The sequence below is a fragment of the Cygnus olor genome, chromosome 3, assembly GCF_009769625.2.
Source record: "Cygnus olor isolate bCygOlo1 chromosome 3, bCygOlo1.pri.v2, whole genome shotgun sequence".
Lineage (NCBI taxonomy): Eukaryota > Metazoa > Chordata > Aves > Anseriformes > Anatidae > Cygnus > Cygnus olor.
Genome location: NC_049171.1, coordinates 93,989,859 through 94,012,372, shown reverse-complemented (window position 1 = coordinate 94,012,372; position 22,514 = coordinate 93,989,859). Strand labels below are relative to the sequence as shown.

At 35.6% G+C, this 22,514-nt stretch overlaps 1 protein-coding gene across 11 annotated transcripts in view; it reads left to right on the top strand.

The window, feature by feature from the left end:
* The window catches only part of PPM1B (protein phosphatase, Mg2+/Mn2+ dependent 1B), a 60,617-nt gene extending 39,260 nt beyond the window's left edge, over positions 1-21,357 (top strand). For 7 of the 11 annotated variants that reach the window (XM_040554214.1, XM_040554207.1, XM_040554212.1 and 4 more), the window contains 4 exons: positions 1,181-1,298; positions 8,653-8,764; positions 11,732-11,789; positions 17,638-18,670. In XM_040554214.1, coding sequence (XP_040410148.1) covers positions 1,181-1,298; positions 8,653-8,764; positions 11,732-11,789; positions 17,638-17,943 — 594 coding nt within the window. In that variant the 3' untranslated portion in view covers positions 17,944-18,670. Of the gene's footprint in view, positions 1-1,180; positions 1,299-8,652; positions 8,765-11,731; positions 11,790-17,637; positions 18,671-19,511 lie in introns of those variants that run through there. The other 4 variants (XM_040554216.1, XM_040554218.1, XM_040554217.1 and 1 more) reach the window with 1 other exon arrangement.
* Positions 21,358-22,514: the final 1,157 nt, after the last annotated feature.

Sequence of the window (22,514 nt, the reverse complement as noted above, 5' to 3'; positions counted from 1 at the left end):
TTAACCTCAATTTTCTAAAGTAAGATCCTGGATCTGAGCAGTTTGTGGCAAGGTTAGAAGGTCTTCAGGATGTGAAGTATTATCTATTGTAAAATACTAAGTGTATCCATATGCTTGATATAAAAAGGAATTTGGACCAAGACCTACATTGGGACAAGTCCTGCATTCTGAAGGAATTTATTCTGATGTTGGATTGCTACCTAATTTCCTTTGAAGAATGAGTTGTTTTGGTAAATGATAGGAACTACCCAGTGGGTTGGGGTTATAGAGAAACAATATGCAGTGAAAAATGGCACACAGATTTCTGGTTTAGTTTGGATAAGGAGCTATTTACATAACGTTTGTTAAAGATTTCAAACTTAGACCAGGAATAGAGAACTTGACAGAAAGTGCAAGAATAGAGAACTTGACAAAAAAAAAAATAATCTTGATTTTAAACCAGGAGTTCAAATTACAGTTTTTCTGGATCTCCTTGCTTTTAAATTTGAATTGTAATTTTTAAATTTGGCTATGGATTGTAATTTTGAAAGGTGAGGAGGAAAATGGTATTGGAGCTTACTAGTGAACAATTGGCATTAAAATTATTATCTGCAAAAGCCATTAGCTTATACTGCTGAGCATGAGATAGTCTGTAATGTCAGTTTGGCCATACTAAATGAATTCTTATTTTGTAATTTACCTGTTTTCCTCAAGGTGCATGAGGTATAACGTGTACTTCCTGTTGAACAGCCATAGTGAATGTTTTCAAACTTACACATTAATAGCTGAAACTAGCTATTCTGGTAGTTTAGAATATTCAGCATTTCATTTTGCAACATGAATATTTTTTTCATTTCCTTAAGGTTAACGTTAAATGACAGTCTAATTTTCCTGTTTTCTTCAGTGTTGTTTTAAACGGTTATTTTATGTAGAAATGTTATTTTTAAACAGTTGGCACATAAAGTGCATTAAATAATTTTAGCTTAGACTAAGAATGTAAAATCAGTGAAAATCAATTTAAATGAGTAGTTTAGTTGAGAAAGAGAGGTTGTTATTAATCAAAGGCTTTGATTGCAAGGCTTCTTTTTCCCAGGTAAGTCTAGGATACAATACTGTAAGTAAAAATACAAGTGGTAACAAGAATAAAAAAAGGAAAGATGAAATCTAAAGAGCCTAACTCTTCTTTTTCTTTGTTGCATAGGGGAGTCGTGATAACATGAGTATTGTACTAGTTTGTTTTTCAAATGCTCCTAAGGTCTCAGATGAGGCAGTGAAAAAAGATGCAGAGTTGGATAAGCACTTGGAATCACGGGTTGAAGGTAAGAAATCCATTTTCTTCATTAAAAATGCTGTCATAATGTTATTGAGCATAAAACCAAAACCAACAAAAGCCATCATGACTTTATGATGAGGAAAAATGTTGTAAACCATATGCCACATGCATTTTCTTAATAAAACCTTAGATCTTTGCATTTTGTTTTGTGAAGACAGAAGTAACCACTGACCTTACAGAGGCTTACATCAGGTAATTAAATAGTGATATTGTTAATATTTTGGTTACAAAGGGATACTTGTGTTACATGCTCCATTTCTTTTGAGGAAGCTTGACTAAAAGAAAAACCTTTATCAGTTTTTCTTGAAGGGACTCCTAATTATCAAGGTTGTTTAACTGCTTTTGTTTAATACAGTTGTGAGTTTGTTTTAAAATGACAGTTTGAAAAATAACTTGTGAAAACTTTTACAGAGTGTAACTGATCAAAATATATGTGAATGCAAGAGCCTTAAATCATCCTTTTGGTTCTGAATGCTTACCAAGTGTGTGTATGCATGAACAAAAGTTGCAATAAAAGCAATTCTAGATGTTTCTCGTAGAGGACTGAACTTAATCACTAACCAATTTCATTTATTCACTGATTTTATAGTTCTTTTTATTCCTCCAAAGGATTGAATACAACATTTTCAGAAACAGTTAAAGGAACAGTTAAGCGAGAATGAAAGGCTAGCCCTTGTATGTTTATTCCTTTTCTGCCACGTTCTTAATGTCAGAAAAAGTGACTTTCAAACTGTTGCTTCTGTTTATTTTTTTTTATCACTGGGTAAGGCTGTTCTAAGGTCTGACAAAAAGCCTGTATGTAGTGGCTTCTGGGGCTCTTTAATCTTGTTGATTACTTTAGTGATCCAGGTATAGCTCAGTTTGGTAGAACTGACTGAAATTCGTTGTTGATACTGAAAGTTTGCCTGTTTGTAGTATTGATCATATGTTGGCATAGGCTTTTGCAGAATCAACCCAAGCATGAAAAGAACTATTCCTGGAACAGTTTGTCTTGATGTTACATATGTGGCTGCGATACTACTGTGAAAGAGCTTCATTAGAGAGAAACAGTGTTCAGAGGTTTTGAAAACCTTGTTGTTATCGTTCTTTTAACTTCTGTTATCTAATCAGAAGAGCACTGAAGAACTGTCATGCATTTACGTATGATGGAGCTTATTGATTTATCTGCTGGATCTATCACAGCAGCAGTGTTCAGGGGAAGGAGATGGTTTGCTGAAGAGCACGCTGGCTGAGAAAGAACGCTGAGGTAGTTTGAACCCTTTATTGACTTGTTTCAGGACAGGACTAGCATATTCTGATGACTATATCCAGGTTTAAGTGCCTCATAAATAGGCGGTCCCTCTTGTAGACAATGAGTCATGCAGCCACCTTAGATGTATTTGTGCCAGGTGCTGAGACCAGCGTTTCAGTGTTATACTACGGTATTGCTTTCCTGATAGTACTCTTTTCATGTAGAAAAATGCAACATTGGCACCTGCAGGACTGTTCAGTAGTGTTCTGTGGAATTAATTTTAAATTTAAATGCCACGATGTCTGGGACTTAGATGTCTTCCTGCTGGTTCCCACCTGCAGTCTTAAGACTGTAGCAAGGTCTCAATGACATAAACCACAGCTATGGACACCAACTGCCTGAACTCAAGTATTCTTTATTAAATTTTCTCAACATGGATCCTGATGGTATCTATAATCTATAGAGGAAAATACTAATTTTCCTTAAGACTATTTGAGAATTACTAGTATAGGACTTCAGCACTGTCACATGGGAGATGGATTCCGCTTCTGTTTTTCCTGTTGCTTTTATTTGAAGATCTAAGAGTTCCACTGGCTTTTCAGTATGCTGTATAGATGTTAAAGGATTGGACCTGCTTTTATTAGAAAGTAGTTCATATCCAAGTAAGTAGGACTAAGTATGAATGAGAAGTAAGCCTGCACTGTAGATCTGAGGAGATCAGGAAACTTCTGAGTATATGTATTAGAACAAACAAAAAGGAAAAAAAAACCCACAGCTAATCATTCTTAACTTTTCTTAACACAAATTCAATATAAAACGCAACAGATGACTTAAACATCCATCCTGCCACTGCAACCTAATTGCTGTGGACAACTGTCAGCTTTGCCCCTTAAGTTTGAGGATTTTTGCTACTAACTTTAATGCTGTAAATGACATTTTCTGGAGATATTTTATTTATTTTTTCATCTGTGTGAAATGGCTGCACTCGTGTTCTTTGTTTAAATGTGTTTTTATTAGTCTTATGTAACCAAATAAGGTATTTAGACTTCTTTTTTTCCTGTTTGTGTCCCAGTAATCTAGACAGGTTTGTTACGTCAGTTACACCGACTTAATCTTTAAAAAAAGAAAAAACCTATAAGAAGGCCTTCAGACCATGACACAGTTAGCTCTGCGTGTGCTGGTGGTGTGTATGGTGTGGTGTCTTCCCCCACTGCCCATCTTGTTTAAATGGGATCTAAACTGACATGGCTTGCATACTTGGCCTTCCTGCTGAGGTTAGGGAGAGCTAATGGTCACTTCACATGCGAGCTCTAGGCACATTTCTCAGAACTTGGCTTACATCCTGGGCTTCCTAGATGATTAGTTAAGATAAATAACTATTATCTTCCTATGTCTGAGGAGAGGACATGAGCTGTTAATAGGCTCTGGGAGAGAGCCAGGAGCAGTTACCTTCACTGTCCGCAGTTAGGTAGGTGAACACATGGTGGTTGTGAGTTAGTATGCCCAGCTTCTCGGGGGCTTCTCTCTCAATTTGCAAACAGGTGGAAAATAAATAGAACTACAGTGTATTTTATTGCTTTTGTGAATGTTAAAAGCGTTAATAGAAAAGCTGTCAAATACTTTCTAGTCAGATTGACTGGATTAACTGAAAATGATGTAGGAAGCATTATTTACTAGTAACAATGCTAGTGTTGTAGCATAACTGAGTTACTGTTCTATCAAAATAACTTCTGAGCAAAAATATTTAACCTATTTCATCATATTTAACACATTACACACAGCAAAAAAATGTGTAGAGTTTGCAACCTGCACTGATGCAGAGCCATTCCAAGTGTAACTTGAAATGATTGCTAAGCTTAAGGTCTCAACAGAAACAAGTTGCTTCAAAGGCTGAGTTTCTGTTGCTTCAGCTATTCTTGATTTTTCCTACATGAGTTCCCTGTGTCATTCTGTGTTCAGTGAATTGGCCAGAGTGCAAGACCTTTAAATGTCAAGTATTTAGCAAGGAATGAGTGTTAGCATATTTGAGGAAATTCTATCAAGAACCACAGAAAAGAAAGGAAACAACTCTGAATAATTTGAAGTAATTGCTACTGTCTTCTCTCCAACAATTTTTTCATACTTCATAAATTCTTTGAAATTGACATCTTGACACAGTATCCTTAAAAGAAAGGAAGTTACTGGACTGCAATTTCTACATTACATTTGTGCCTTGAGTACTGCTAGTCAGAATTGATGCAGAGAAACTTGAACAAAACCTTTCGAACAACTGGGGAGAATCATTTAGAAAGGGGTTGGATTCTTAAAAGTAAAAAGATAGTCTTATTTGCAGGTTTACGTAGTGAGTAGAAATGCTTTTCATTTTTTAAAAAAAAAAGGGGGGGGGGTTAAGAAAGAAGGGTCCAAAGTATGAGTAGTAAGGAAAAAAATTGGAAGGTAGGAATGTAATTTTTGAGTTTGTTCAATGGTATTTGTTTTTCATGAATGTGCACTGTTCCACATGGGATATTTTTGTTCTCTTGTGAGCCTTAGATTTAAAGCTGACTGGACTATCCCATCAAACCTCTAAGACAACCGGTTTTTCACTGCTCTGTTTAGGCATTTTAAGGTTTGGCTTGGAGAAAAAGGCATTCTTTGAGGCATGCTTTTGTTGTTTTTGCTTGTTTTAATATCTGTGCTCAAAAGCAGTTTAACACTTGCACATGTTATTTTTCAGTCATTTTTATACATTCCTAAGTAGAATGCCAAGATCCTATGCATTCATATAATAAGCTAGTAGTTCTGTCAGGTCTTCTCAGAGATACCAAAAAATAAACGAGCAAGAGACAGTTCTTCCATTAGAATCCTCAAAACTGTATACTAAAACTTTTTGGTAGCTTGGATCTTAATGTCGATGGCCTGTGTGTAACTACATTCTAAAGCTGCAAATTCAAGAGTATTCTGAAATACCTATGAGGCTGTACTTGATGGCTTGTGACTAAGTTACTTATGACAGTGACTTGCTCTGTTTTGAGTTACTTAATTGGTCAATTTCCAAAGTAATGCAAATGTGTTGGACAGTAAAGTTATGCTAGGTCAGTCTTTTTTCTTACTGCTGCTTTCAAGTGGTACTTTCTGCCCTCTGTTTTCATCTGGTTTGTCTTGTGTTTTTGTTTGTTTTTGTTTTGAGATCCACTGGTTGCTCACAGGAAGAGAAAAGTAGGCACAGAAGTCAATGCTCTGACTTCTGGGTGTATCAGACATGGAGATTTAAAAAAGAAAAATAAGAAAAACAATGAACACCTCAAGTTATAAATAGGGGCACTTCTTCAACGTAGATTCAGGTAGTTTTAATAGTTCAATGCTCAGTTAATACAGTAAGTTGAATTACATACGTTTTATGTATGTAGAATATGTACTTTATATAAAGCTGTTTTGAGGCATTGAAGTTGGACCTGGTAGAGAAAAGTGGAGTCTTTCCTATGTCATAATCTTACAGCTAGAGATCATAGGAGATGCTGGAGTGTAAAAAGCAGCTCTAATGTTGTCTGGTTGGGGACTGAAACTTTAGGAAGATTCTGTACTGATATAAAACTGGAATAAATTTTGGTTGGAACTTTCAAAATGCTTATCTCTGTATCAAACTTTTAGTTAAAATTATTTTAGGAGTAAAGTAGTAGACTTGCTTTGTAGTGGACTTTCATGGATTTGCATATATGATAATATCATGAAGTGATTCTTCAAGTGTCTAAATTATATTAGCAATAGAGGTATAAAAATTTCTGCAGTCATGTTTTGCATATTCAGTTAAAAATAACCCTGCAATTAATTTTTTGAACATCATTGAGGAAGTGAAAACCTTGTAAATGTGTATATTAGGTTTTGAAAACATTTGTTTGCTTTCTCTAGTAGTCTTTGTCAAACAAATCAATGGTATATATGTGTTAGCCAGTGTGTAGTGAGAAGAGGACATTTGCTTTATTCTTGGAGTTTTCTATTAAGGAGCTGATTTAGTTGTGGTTTATTGTTGTTTGTTTTTTGTTGTGTTTTGTTTTTTTGAAAGGGGTGGGAAAATGTTTTGGTGAAATTACTCATCCTAATAACAAAGAGAATAAGGAGACGGCCAATTTCACCAGAATTCCAGATTGAGCACCCTCTGAAAATGGGGAGAAGGTGCTCTTGGTTCAGTTCAGAGCTCCCAAGGGTTATACAGCATAAAGCAGAAGATTCCAGTACCGAGAAATATACAATAATCCTGAGTTGTGACTGCTTTAATTTCCTTTTAAGAAGATATAAAAATCTCATGCTTACTTCTGTAGCCTTAGTTCTTTGTAATTTTTGATATTTGTTACTTTTAGTCTGTACAGAAACTGACAGGCTGTTGTTATAAAAGGCAGTATATACATGAGACATGTTTCCTATCTGATGTGACTCAGCACCATTTATATGACAATGATAGCATCTACTTGTAACTAGGCAGAACTGCACAAAAGGACACAATCTGTGAAAGGACTTCTGGTTGATGTGTGTGAATGTGCATGGAAGAAGTGATCAAAGCCTGAAGATGACACAAGCGCGCAGACTTAGCTGTCATTTCCTTTGCTAGCCATGATTCATTCTTAATAGGTGTATGAAAGTTATATATATAATATAAAGTTTCGTGGAAGAATGTTTAACCACTTTTAGTAATATACCCTGCTCATTCATTGCAAAGAGTTTTGTGGTGCTGACTTAAAATTGCAGTTTAGAAGCATAATGCCTTATTTCTTACAGGGTAGTATAACTGTTTTGGAAGTAGAATTGCCTTTTGAGGGCTTTGCTACAGATCTCCTTCATACAGAGTGAGCAAGTGCCTTGAAAACACATTTTGTTTTCAGTAGCCTCGAGAGAAGTCTGCATATCCCTTGTTTTATGGGTATATAACAGACATCAAGAGAGATTTAAGTACCAGGAAACCTAGGGTGCAGTGTTTAATGTAGGTGATGTGGTCTTCTACTAACTTCAGAAACTGAAGTTGTAGCTTCAACTCACTTTAATTGTAGGCTCCAAATCAGGCATCCAGAGTGGAAAATAATTGATTGTAAGAAACTTAATGTTTTGTTTTGTTTTTTTAAGTTTAGGATAGTAGCCATGATACAGACTGATCTAGATAAGTTTTTGTTTAAGGTACACAACAGGGAAGTTAGGAAGAAAGAATTCTGAATCTTTTTTGCATAATATTTGAGTCAGTCTCTACAGGAAATGGCACTACATTCCTTAATTTAGTTGATTTTCAGAAAAATTTAAACTTTTTTCACTTTAAAGTATGTGACACATTCATACCATTACAACTTTAGATAACCTAAGTGAATCTTTTTCCGCAATGATTGTAATTAATTGACTTGAGGCTGATGTCTGGAAGGTTGTAGCATTATGCATATGTGAATACACATATGCATCTTTTGCAAGTTAGTCTTACAGCAGCTTTGATGAATAAGAGCATGTGAAGACTGATTTCATAGTATAGGCGTTTCTTTCCCGAGGCAGAAAAACGTCCTAGCGCTGGACTAGTGAGATATGTCTGCTTTGAAAATGGAATACCACATCATCAGTTATCTGTTGCGTAACGTTTATATTCTGTTTTGGCCACTGGGCCATTTTATTTGTTGTCGTCTTTTTGCTCGATGGTCCTGGTGTTTATGCACAGAGATTCAGGACTTTGAGAGTACAGGGTGTTATTCACAATGAAGTATGACAGTGAATTCCTGGGAAGTGTTGGCTTTATGGCATATAACTTCTGAGTGTGTGCTGCAATGCAATGGGAAGGTAATTGAAGCAGGCTTCTAGCTGTCACCTTTCTGGAAGAGAACAAGCTGCTGTCCCCAGGATGTTTCAACCAGTTCACAGTCTACTTAAGAGTTTCTCAAAGAGAGAGAGAATGGCTAGAAGCATAATGGAAAGGCAGACTATGGATTTGAATAGCTCGGTTCACTGTGCAAATATAGCATACTTAAAACATTTTTTAAAAGTCCTGTTTACATGCAAAATATTTTTTATAATATCTGTTAAAGTGATGATGTCTTGTACCATACTGTTTTAAGAAATGGGTCATATAAATTCAGTAATCTAAATACTTCTGTTTTTAAAATAGAAATTATGGAAAAATCAGGTGAAGAAGGAATGCCTGATCTTGCGCATGTTATTCGTATTTTATCTGCGGAGAATATCCCTAATTTACCACCAGGAGGTGGTTTAGCTGGCAAGTGAGTACACAACTAGAATTTCTTTAACTATTTAGTTCATTGCAAGAAATCCTTTAATTAAAAATTCTAAATCTTTCTCAGTTAACAGCTATACTCAAGTCAATAAAAGTTCTTTTCTGTATTTGAGGCTAGTTTACCTTTTGCTGTACATAAACATTTGTGTTACTGATCCCATTCCTGAAGGGTGAAGAGAAAGATTGTATTCTGGTACATAATGTACTAGTTTATTTCCATTGAACTGTTAAAAAGAAAAATATACACAAATATACATAATATGTATTTATATATACATATATATATATACATAATATATAATATGTATACATAATATGTATTTACTGTTAGCTATTTATTACCTCAGTTTGTTAAGAATATCAACTATAATGTCAAAATGTTAGTTAAGAGAATTTTTGATGTCACGCTCACTCCACCACCCAGTGTCCATGCTCCACGTCTTGGGGCATTGTATGCTTACCTCAAACATCTCGTTTCTGTAGAAGCCAGAAGTGGCTCATTCTTTGAAAGAGGAGATCTAAATGTGTCAACTCTGATGTGGTCACCTGATTGTAGTTTGCTGTCCTTTAAAATTAAGCTTACTCTTCAAATACCATCTTCCGGCCTGTCTTAGATCACCCCTGTAAGTTTGAATGCTGCAAAAGAATAGACATTTGTTGCTGGAAAGAGAAAACGAAAGTCTTGAGCCACCATGTTACTTGGGCATTAGTAATTCCATGCAACATCTTGCTGCTGAGTTTTTACATGCCAAGAAAGTACTAAGAAATAAGTTGTATAAAGAAAGGAAAGTGAATTGCAGGAAGAGAACATTCCCGAGGTCCTGATTTTAAACCCTCCGCAGCAGTTATCTGCTACTTCTATGGCAGCCGTGCTTGGACAGTCCATCTATTTTCTGTTACACTGGTAGGAGGTACCAGTACTCTCCATAGTGCAGACAGTTGATGCCAGAAGTATCAGAAATTCTTAAGCATGAGAGAAGACCTCATTGAGTGCTGATAACTTTGTACCTTATTCCAGTGACAGTGGGAAGAAAGGGATTTCATATCTGTTCTGTATTACATGCAAGAAACAAATAACGTTTGTCAGTAATGGTATTCAAAACAGTAATTTTGTCAGTAATTCCTCTTCATGCCACGTCCATCACTCCCGAAAGAGGCTGCGCTGTGGATATTTTAATTGCCTTTCAAGTCATGAACATCACTAAGTTATTCAGCTTGTCCAGAGCAACAAGGGTTTCAATTATTTCATATCAAAGGTGACTGGATACAGACATTACTTCTTTATAGAAAAGAAAATAAAAGACTTTCTATTATAACAAATAGTATCACTTTAGAAGCTGTAAGAGCTGTAAAATTTAGGGTGGATTGCCAAAAACTGCATCCAACTTCTCTTTGGATCGAAGTGTTCACAGGAGCAATGCCTAGGTTCTTCAGCAGTCAAGGTTTTCTTTCTCCAGGTCTAGTTCTGTTACGAGAAATACTCCAACCCCTATTCAGCTAGATGTAGATTTGAGGTATCTTTGAGATCTTGTCAAATCCTTGTTGAGCTTGTAGGATCTGATTGAATTTGCCTAATATATGTTCCATCTTCTATTTTGAGGGCATTTTGGTAGTCATGCTTATTTAAGTTTGGAGATTTCCTCACTGATGGTAAGTTTTAGATGCTATCTTGCAGAGCAGGAGTTTCATTCAAGTTCACCTAAATCAAAAAAGATCCTTTATTTGGAACGCTTCATCTAATGAGGCTTCTTTCCTGGTGCTCATCCGGAGGCAGCCCAAACCCCTTGTCTGTGAACAAGCACAAGCTGTGTATACACCAGTGCCTTGAGGCTTCAAGTGGTCAGTGTATCTGTTGTGCCTGCCTTCTGCTTGCCGTGGCATGGTGTGTCTAGGTAAATGGCTAACCTCATTATCAGCATATACTGCATCTGAGCACAGGATGGAAAGCACAGTGTCCTTTGGCTATTGTAGGCTCGTGGTCATCGTGAGATTTGATTCAGTCCCTTGCATTCATTGGTCCAGAAACTGTTTCCCAGAGTTCTGAGTATTTTAGTAGGTACTGTTTTAAATACTGAGAAATCTGTTGTGATGCTGGACACTAGCTGTGAGCCAGTCTATTGCTTTGCCTCAGCAATTCACATACGTGCAACATTCCATTCAGAAATGAAACTCTTCTGTTTTTGCTTCCATGATATGAACATAAGAGCTTGTCATACTGGATCAAACCAAGGATCATTCTAATTCTGAGTACTGTCCCCAGGATAGCTGAAAGTAGATGCCTAGGGAAGAATATGAAAACGAGAGTATGTAAAGTGCTTCCCCCGTTACTACTACTGTTTTTAGCTTTTTGTGCTCATCTTGCCTGCCTGTGAAGGTGTGGCCTTCTTAGCTGGTTGTGTTCTGGAGGCACCATATGGTGTTGAAGTTGTAGTGTCTGCAGTGTGAACAGACACTTGACAGCAAACTTCAGAAGTTGTAGGCACTGGACACCAGGCTTCAAAAATTCTTAGGCAAGTAGTAACCCGTGTAGAAGTAATGAAAGTAAGAAAAAAAAACCAACAACAAAACCTGTCTTCAAGTTCCACACCCAGAAATACGAAAACCAACTAACTTCAGGAGTTCTGTAACAATAAGAGAAATACAGTTTTAAATATTACTCTTGGCAAAATCTGACTCAAGGTGTAAAGGGAAAAACCGTGGGGGAGGATAAGATAAGAGAAGTTTTGTGTTGTTAACTCTTCACAAATTCCGGCGTCGTGTTAAATCCCTAAACATCATATTGAAAATGTTTGAAGACACCAGGAGTGGGCTTCATCTTAAGAGACAGGTTGAAGGCCAAGCATGTAAATGTTCTGAAATCATTTATTATTGTGCTCAAACCTCTTTAAGTTCTCAAAGTTTTTGAAATCCCTTATTGTTATGCTTATATTTTTTTAAAAACTTCTCTTTTTAGGCGTAATATTATTGAAGCTGTGTACAGTAGACTGAATCCACACAGAGAGAATGAGGGGGTAAGTTTCCATTTTGATTGCTACACATCTTTGTTAATGAGAACATCCAAGTAGTGTCATACACTAAGCAAAATTGTACATCACTGCCAATAAAGTATTATAAACACAAAATATGTATTGGAGCATACAGTGTATGTTGACCTTGTTTTGGATGGATTTGATATGGAAGAACTTCATGCTCAAAGACAGAAATCTAATTCTGGCACCCAGTTCTAAAAGACTTTTTAAACTTTTAATTGACTATTGCTTTTTCAGTCAAACTTGTGAAGCAACAATGTAGTGTTTTTTTAATGATAGTTTACTATGGTCAAAAATCATATTCCTTACTAGATATTCCAGAAATCTAGTAAAAGAGAGGGCAAGCACTTATTACTGTCTTCTTTCTGTAAGTGTAGAAGACCTTGGAACACTGAATATAAAAGATAACGAGACTCATATTGACTACTCTTTTAAGGTGTATGTTATCTTTAAATATCCCATGTGCAGTGGTCTAAGGACGGTGTAAATTGCTTTCAGTTTACTTCTGTTCCCATTTCTAAAAAGATTTGCATTCATCTACCCTGTTCGTAGTAAGTTGTTTTAAATATTTATGTTGCAATATGGTTTACTGTAACTTCACACCTGATTTTGGGTTATTCATAATAGTGATATAAAGAGTAATTAGTATTCATATCAGTAGTAGTTAAAGTTCTTGGAGAAAAAAGAAGTTTGGAAAACTGATTGAAGAACTAGAATAGTATATTGTAAAGGATTGAAAAACATCACTGTTGATACCCACGCTGAACTGATCTGCGAAGATACTGTTCATCTTCTAGTAAATCCTTCATCATCAGATGTTTTTTTTTTCCTGAAATGACCATGAGGTTCTCAGTCACATAGTCATTATAGTCAGTGGTGTGTTGGGGGGATTATTTTTAAATACTTTGAAATGATTAATGGCATATTCACAATCTTAGAGCACCCAATCTTACCACAGTTAGCTTGTTTTTTTCCCAACGTGTTTCCTTTTGGTTACCTATTTTTGGCTTATTCTCTGAAGTCAGAAAGCTTTTACAGATGCAAGGGGACACTATTTTAAGTATGAAGAGAGAAGAAATCTCTAATTTACTTTATTGTGTAGGATTTGCTCCTTTTTTGTTTTTCAAATGTGATAGAACTATAGGTTTTTCGTTTAACGTGCATTCAACTGTGCAGCTGTACCCCCAAAACAAGTTAGTGGTTATACTGTTCAGCTTGCTATCTTAAGATAGCTGCAAAATTTTCTTGTTTTCAGCTTCTTTAGTACTTCAGGAAATTCTGCCTGCTCTCGCTCTTAATATTTAGACATAACTTTGTTCCTTCTTGGGGGGAGGTTTAGTTGAAGATTATAGCATGTTTTGTATTTTTTTTGTCTAATTATAACTTTCTGGAAATGCCATTTGTGATGCATGCTTTCAAAGTCCAGATTTAGTTCTCAATAGCTATGTAAGTTTGCCTAAAGCCCTAACATAGAGTATGGCATCCTTTTTGTATGTTGCCTCCTTCCAGGAAAAGTTTTCTACATCTGTTATAATTTAATAATAAAATAGGGTAACTGAATTAAATATGCAAAGTAAATACTCAGAAAGCAATATAACTTTGGACTTTATTACTGTTAGAATCACTGTGTATTTGTTTGGAGTCTTTTTAGTTTGGTTTCTTTAATAAGAAATGCGAGTACACTCCAGTTTATTTTTGTAAACTGCATCTTCGGTTGCTACTTAGTGCAAATCTCAACAGAGATTTGAATGATGTGTTTTAGATACATTGCATCAAATTATAGCTGCCACTTTTCAGTCAGTACCTTTTTTCTTCCTATCCTAAGTGATTCTGACCTAGAGCAGTTTGAGAAGAGGCTGCTGCCACTGGGTGAAGGATGCAATTCCTGTTTGCGCTTTCCCAGCAAGCAGGAATTGTTTTTTGTGTTTGTGAGAGCAGGGTGAATCTTGTGGGCCTCATCTGAAGTGACCAAAGCATGAGTGCCTTGCTTGTCTTATTTCAGTCCTTGGTTCTAGGTATATAAGTAGTGATCTCATAGTCTTTTCAACTGGATGTTTAAGTGCACAGGAGGGGCAGAAAAGGGAAGGAAGCAGTTCAGTTATGCAATGTCTACACATTGTGATAACATTGCTACACATCTCGCATTTAAACAGGAAGTGAAGGTAGGAAGGAAACATACTGTACATCCCAGTGATGACATTTCCAGTGAGATTGTAATCGAAGTTATAATGCTTCTGTTCTAAACCAGTATGAAGCAAGAGTGCATCTTCATACTAAAAATTACACACTGGAGACAGATTCTGAGTCTGCAGAGCATGAAGGTGCACTGACTTGAACTTGAGAATCTTTCCCCATGTGTATTTAACTGCATACGAGTGTCTGTTAGAGTGTGGGTGTAAGGCATAATACTGCAGTTAGTAACTTGAAAATCTGCCTGTGGCAGTCATCTTAATCTGGTAATTTTATATAAAGGCAGAAGCTTTTTTTTTTTTTATACCATGGGGGGAAAAAATAAAGTAGTTGTTAAAATATTAATGCATGTGAGTAAAAATTGAAAAGCAAGAAAGATAAGCTTGTGCAATTGAAGATATGTCTTCCTTCTTAGAGTTTACTTTTTAGTGTTGAACAACTTAAGGTAGTTACTGAGAGTTACTGTGAACTGGATCATAATAGCTTGACAAATAAGTTCTTAGTATATAAATTAAAACCAAGATGGTGTCTTTTCTAGGTTAGGTTTGTTTTTTCTTGTCACTACATATATCTATTAGTGTCGTACCTGGCTTAGATTTTTTTTGTCATTGGAGCTTGTGATTTGTGGAGTAACTTCAGTTGTTCACGTGTCTGTTCTGTTACGTTTGTAGTCTGAGAATCTTTAACAAGTGGCCCGAGTAAGTAGACACTGTGTAGAGTGAGAATCTGTGGGGAGTAAAAGAGTCTTTACTACAGCAGTATTCAGAGATTGCTAGCGTAGCTTCAGCAGTCATTAAAAGTTGTGGGTTTTTTTTTTTGACATCTCACTGCAGTACAAGTATTGGACAAATCTGGGGCTGGAGAGAACCTTGCATTGGGCTTGCAAACTGCAACTTTGCTGGTGTTTCAGCAGAGGGGCTTCTGCTACAGCTGTAGTAACTTGTACTCTGACAAGCATGCGTGAAATCACAGAAATCTGGTACATACTGGGGCTTGCTGCTTTCAGATCTTTGAATGGAATTTAGAAGAACTAGGTAGCTAAATAAGTGTTACCAGTGTAATGTTAGAGCAATACCTAACCCAGTAGGCAGTCTAGTTTAAGTGTAAAGAACACTTCTGTTAGAAATATTACACTTTCTCTAAGGATTCTGTTTATGCTCCTAAGACTAGTTCAGTTAGGCTGCTTGGGTGTATGTGTAACCTTAAAAATGGGGAACAGTGTTAAAGTTACAGTGACTATGCTACAAGTTTCAGTGGCATTTGTTTAAAGCCACCTTTGTGTTTGAGTATCTTGTTTGAGACAGGCTATGTTTCTCTCCTGCTTTTACTAATACTATATTCTGGCATTTGCTAAATCAGATCGTGTGTCACTAAGGGCTGTGGTAAATTACTTTTAAAAAAATTAAATGGACAAAATTCTTGCAGCCTTAAACACTGTAAATCTGGTGTCCTTTAACACATAGTGTCTCTTTATGTACAAGTAATCTAACAGAAGAGAAGTTGTGTAAGAATTGTGAATGCTCATGTTAAATACAGCTACCTGTTTTTATGGTCAGGACTGAGTTGAATTAGAACATGAAGAAGGACAAATGCAAACTTGTACAATAATGTTAGTTTTCAGGGCTTTTGAGGGACCTGTTCTAACCAAATGTCATTAGAGATAAATCTGTAGTAGTGTATATATTGTGTATAGTGTGTGTATAGAGAAGAAAATATACCAGTAATTCTTGTGTGTGTGTATATATACTTATGTATACGTATACAATATATGTGTGTATATATATACATATATATATATATGAGCAGTTTCTACTGTCTATTATATGTGGGGTTTCTTGTCTGCTAACACTGAGGGAGACAAGGGAAGCACAAAATGGACCACCATCAAACATGATACAAAGTAGGATGCAGGCTCAAATATCAAACACTAACAGCACTGTTATTTTGGTTCATAATAGCATTCGAGTTGTTCAGGAGTCTCGGCAATGCTAGCATATTGCTTATTGTATTTACTCTTTAGAGTTGCACAGGAGCAAAAGTATTCACCTCAGTCTGCCAAAAGGGCTTTAAAGATCTGAGTATTGTGGAGTGGGCGTATGTTTGCTAATGTCAAAACCTCAGAGTAAAATTGATGGGACAGAGGAATTATATCAAGTCAAATTTTGATGCTCTGAATTTGTGCTTCTAAGGCACTAAAACAGTCCCACTTAACGCATTAAAAGTACATTTTTTTAACTTGCTTTTCCTCAATGGGCTCTTGAAGATCAATGTGAAAATGCTAGTACATGGCAGTCACAACATCTGAAACTAAGACCAGGAAACCACAGTGGAAATACATCTCTACTTAAGCAACAAATTGAGCTTAGAGGGATAGCATTATATACAGTAATGCTCACCTTTGTGGTAAAATTGTCTCATTTTAACTTACATTTTTCTAATCGGTCTTAGGACTTCTATTCCAGCAACATTACAGCATCCAAAATCTTCCTGAACCCACGATACTGTCTTAATACCTCTATTTAGCTTGAAAATGAGCAATTGCAATACTTGTAGCTTATGAAGCTTTTGGACTAGATAACAATAAAATGAGTTCAGCATGAGAAGAAGGCAGTCTGGATTTTGCCTCTGTTGCAAAATCTGCCAGCTTCAAGTGATCTAGTTCCATTTGTCTAGCTTGATAACTTGCTAGATATTAATAATTTAAAACATGCTATTCCCTTAAAGCAACAGTACTGCTATAGCACTTGAAAGTTAAAATATTTAGTATTGATTTCAATGTGCTGTAATAGATACAGAAGCCTATTGGAAACAAACAAACACCAAAAGAACCCCACAGCAACAAAAGACTTTCCATTGAAGGCTTGTAGACAAATATATGGTTGCAGAAGAGACCTACATTCCTTAATCAGTGCGTGTTATTCAGGTTCTGTGCTGTAGGTCACTAAATTTGACTTTAAATAGCTGTTGCTGTGAATTTTTCAATGCAGTACACATCTGCCAAAACCATGGTCTTATGTTGTTTAAAGCCCACCGCTCCTGGTGCTGATAGGTAGCTGTTTTCTTTCTTTCATGGCAGCATCATGCATGCAGAAATCTGTCTTTAATATAGAGGGATCATCTTCTAAAACACACTGAAGCATTTATATCGAGGTGTTGCTTCAACTAAATTGTTAGCGGTAGGGAGTTGCCTGTTCTTTTTTGTAAGCTTTTCACAGAACTGCGTTGCTATCAGCTGTGTGAAAATTCACAATTAAAAATATTGACCTGTTGGCTAAAGAAGCTTAAATGTTCAAATTTCATTCATTTCAAAATGACAATTGTGGAGAATATCTATCAGAAAGACCATTTGAACCAAGAAGGAGTTAATTGGGTGGAGGTAGCATGTTGACACTGTCTGGCTCAAAATAAATTGAAATTATTAATCTAAGGAATGATACCTATTAAAACAGTGTTTTTATGTTGTATAAAATAAACATTAATGATACTGTTCTAAGATGTATGTTGCTAATAAGTGTTTTTATACTTAAATTAGAACAAAGCTGCTGTTTTCTCAGAAAAGTTGTTTTTTTTTTTTCAATGTCGTTCTAAAATACCCTAGTTTAACAACTGATTTTTTTGGGGTCTTGAATCTTAAAAAAAGGACCCTGGCGAAGCCGAGGAAAGTGGAACACAGGGAAAATTGGTGGAAGCACTCAGGCAAATGAGAATTAATCATAGGGGGAACTACCGCCACCTTCTGGAAGAGATGCTGACTAGTTACAGGCTAGCTAAGATACAGGGAGAAGAGTGTACTGCTGAATCAGCTGCAGCTTCTACTTCAGATAATGATGCTGGACCCAGTGACCCTGTACCAGAAAACCCCACAGAATCTGGGAATCACCTTGCTGAAATACAAAGCTCAAGTGAAGATTCAGGGATGAATAAGATGAGCGATAAACAGACATAATATCTTTGTTTTATGTAGTGGATTTAACGCTTCTCCTCACTTGGTGATTTTCCTTTGTTTATATCTCAACATTTGTCACATCTATCCTAGAAGTCTGTTGTTTTCACTTTTGATAATTTGTACAGATTGTTTACATAAATATCTCTTTCCTTAGAAGTTCAAAAGCTATGGTATATTACAGTAGTTGCATCTTATGTTATATAGCAACCAGGTAACTTTTGCTTTGAGATTTTTTCAAAATCCTCTGACACCAACAATAGGAACCTAATATGCTAATGCAAAAGTAAATTAAAGAAAAACCAACAAAACACCTTGTAAGTAAATTCTTAAATAACAATTTTGATGGTATGTTTGCTGTTGTAAAGTAATTCACAACTTAATGGTATCTTTTGTGCAAATTAATTGAATTATATGAATACTTCCCATTTTTCCCCTGCATCATAACTGCATGTTTGTACTTGAATTGTGCATAGTTTATATTACAAGTAAATTACAAAACTTACCACATCTTAGTTTGTCACTTTTTCTTCTTGAAATGTGTACCATTTTTCCAATTTAGTTTGTATCTACTGTTCATAAATACCTATTTTCTAGATGACTGTATTCTGATTTCCCAGGTTGTAGCATAACATTTATCCAGAAATGAAAATGTACTTAGAATTAGTACCTAGTGTCAAGTTTTAAGAGTTTGTGTTTAAGTGAAAATAAAGAACATGCTGTGGAATAACACCTGTATGCATATTGACTCTTTTAAGCAAGTAATAAACTTACTTTGAAATGCCATTATTCTGACATCAAAACTTCTCTCATAGCTTCTGATATTAACTCATCGTGATGTTCAGTATTTTCTACAGATATTTGAGTAATTTTAAGTTTGGTACACTCCTCATTAATCCTCTGTCTGAGCAACGTTTCTCAATTTCAAGTTAAGGATCAGCAATATAAATGAATAAACTGGCTATTCTACCTAAGTTTACCTTCTACCAAATCATTTTCTTGTCTTTTGGTGTATGACACATGTATGCACATGCATTTGGGTAGGTCAGTGGCCATAGTGCTAATTTACAATGGTGGTAACTGATTTGCTAACAGGTTAACTCTGGAATAGTTGTGTCAGTATTCAGTCCTTATTGTAATACTTGCATATAAAAATATCGTTGTTCAAAATAGGTACAAATTTCACTGCCTTAATGAAAAAGAGCCTGTGGGAATTTCTGATGAACCAGGAATACCTTAAGAGTTAAGTTTTAGTACTCTGTAGAATTGTATTTTGTATTCCATAGATGTAGTAGTATCTGTTGATAGCTATGATGTAGTATGATTTTAGGTAATATTTAAGTCTTTATGTTAAAATAGCTTTACTGGGTTCATGTTTCATAAAAGTGAATTCTCCTGTGTAGTTGAAGAGCAAAGCATGTTTGTGTGTGGAATTGGACAGGTATGAAAAAAGGAGAATGTCGGTTTTATGCTAGTGTTCTAATTAATTATGCCACTTAAATCCAAAGTGCAGCAAAATGTTTTCATTTGTATTGGTGAGTAGTAATATTTCTCCTCTTCTCTTCCTGTAGGGTGCTGGAGATCTAGAAGATCCGTGGTAGCCTTACAAATCTACTAAAATGCTTTTGATTCTGAAAGGGGGAAAAAACTTTTAAATCTGTTTTCTTCAATACAAGGGAAAAATTCTGGTGGATTTCCAACATTTTGTGAAATGGGCAGAAAGATATTAGAATTTTCCATCATTTGTTCATTTTTGTGTTTTCTGATATTGCCACTCTTAGCATTGCCTGTACTACAGTATTTTTACCAGCCTCAGGCATACCGATTACATCTGTAATGAACTCTGGCCCTAAAAAGGAAGGAAGGAGTGATTCTCTCAGCAGATCAGTGTATGTACCTGAGGTGCATGGGATTGTAGTTGTACTCTGAAGATAACGCTATGGTTAAATGAAATTACAGCACACAAGCATGAGAGAGTACAAGTAATTCTTTGAGACGTTACTTATTTCACTTTACTGAGTTGGAAGGCTTTGCAGCTCTGTGGCTTGAAAGTGATTTCAATTGGGCAATACGCTATCAGATGTGTATTACTACTTTTTTTTAATTTTCCAGTTTTACCTGTATTACCAGACCGTTAGGTTTCCCTGCGGTGTCCAAATTGTGATATGTTGCCTACTGCTTGCTTGGAGATAAGTGTATTTGGCAATAATATATGAAGATTCTAGGCATCTAAAACCAGTAAGAATTTTACGCATGTGTACAACACACCCTTAAACTCTTGCTAGAGAAAATCTTTTAAAACCAAACTGATGAATTTATAGTTAGTAGCGACTTGCTTTGACATCTCTCACAGCTGCAGGTTTTTAAAAAAAAAATGCTGAAAATTTGCCTTTATTATAATGTAAATTGTGATTTTGTTCTATATGTGGTTTTCTATAGTTTTTGATTTTTTTCAGCTTAAGATACAGACAGAAGTCTTGTGTAATATGGGTATAATTTTTAATTGTTTGCATTATTTTCAAAGTTCAAATTATCACTTTGAGATTACTATAAATACACTTAAAATTATCTATTTTAAATTAAGAAAATATTAGAGATATTTTCATGGGTTCAATGACCTTTCATTTTATAAGCAATGGGCATGGTACAGAGTGGCTGTCATGTAAGGTACTTGAAGATTCTTAGTTTAATTCTATTTTTGCAATAACCTTGACTTTTTTTTTCTGACTTCTTTGAGTTGTGCATGTAATGAGTCCAGTAAATGCTGAAAATGGGGAAGAGTAAAGTATTTATCTAAAGTAAAAGCTATTGGGGAGGGGAAACAATGAATGTATCCATCTGTATATGATTTACATGCTGTGGATGCCTTGTAAACATTTTCCTATTTGTTTAAACTGTGTTTCAGCGAGGATGTAATTGCCCTTGTGTGTAGTTTTAAGCTAATGACAGTCATCAACTGGTTTTGTGTGAAATGGAATTCATGGTATTTTTCTGTAACTTTATCCCCATGGTGAGTCTGTAAAAAAAAAAAAAAAAAAAAAAAAAAAAAAAGCTCTGTCATACCAGTGCCGAAGGCCAGCTTTCCCGATCATTTTGATTCACTGTGTATCTGATTTATTTTTTTTTGGTCTAGAGAGGATTATTGCCACAGTATATTTTATTTATTCATTAGATTTTAGCCTTGTAAGTTAAAGTGTTCTAAATGATGATGTTAACAGGTATTTGTCCCTTTACTGTTTTTTTGGGGGTTGTTAAAAGATAGGGAATGAAGAATGCAAAATGGTTTATTGTTCAGACTGTCCGCTCTGGTCCAACCCTGTACTGATAGTACCTTCCCAGTATGATATTGTGATGTTTCATACAATACAGTGAACATAACCAACTTGTTATCTTCAATAAAGGATTGCTAAAACAGTGTGATATGCTTTATATTTTCTTGAGAAGGATTTTTATCAAGGAAGTACAGGTGTTCTACATAAAATGATAGAATTTATGAAGTTTCCCTCCGTATATAGCCTGGCTATGGATGTGTTTTTGTTACACAGGGAGTGTGGTTCTTTGTCACAAGAAGTCACAAGTCTCAAAGTGGGCTTCTCTGTGGGAGACACAACAGTACAAACAACATGTAAAGCTCCTACAGTAAATCCATCCCAAGCTCAGCTGAAATAAGTCTGCTTGCAGCTACTGGACGACATCTGTTTGAAGCCTAAATATTCAAATTAATCTTAACTTTTTAGTCAGTTCATTTATTTAGGTTCCTTAAAGATCTGAGGTTAGACCTAGAAAGGTTTGCAGTGTTTTGGGGAGAAATAGTTATAATGCAGAAGCCTCACTTTAAAACTTCTTACTGATTTTATTTATTTTACTTATTAGTGGAGTTGTTTAGCTGGAGGAAAAAAGAACAAAATACTCTGTGTTACTGACATTGCACAATCACAATGTGTTTGAATACTTAGTGTTATTGTGGAATGGGCATGATTGGAACAACCTGTAGGTTTTTGTCTGTAAGTTCATGACACATTTGTTGGACCTGCTTTTGATGTTGTGATGAGCTGCATTTTAACCTTGTTCCGCTGTAGTAAGAGTTCTTGTACTCCATGGGCTCCAGTCCTGTGAACACTTACATGTGTAGTTTCTTTCCATCAGTGTGGGTAGTCTCCCTGAAATAAAAGGGTTTATACTTTTATAAGTATTTATTGTATAGAAGTGAAGCATGCACAGAGGTTTTTCAAAGAGAAGGACCATAGCTTGCACAGCTCACTGAAATGTAAATCAAGACTTCTATTTGTTCCTTTTAAGTGGCACTGCTTTTAATTCATGCATACACTGGGTTTCTAATTCTAATCATGTTTCCAGTGTAATCAAAAAACTGTTCAGATTTCAGCAGCCTGGAGGAGAAAGAAAAAGAAAACCACTCATTTTCACTTGGTATTCTTAGCATGAGAAGTCTGAGATGTTTGATAAAGTTTTGTTCCTGTATTTTACTATATGCCATAACCTGCCAATTTTAACATTTGGTTTAAAATTATGTTTTTGTAGTTTTATTGCCATCTGGTAACTAACATACTTCTGTA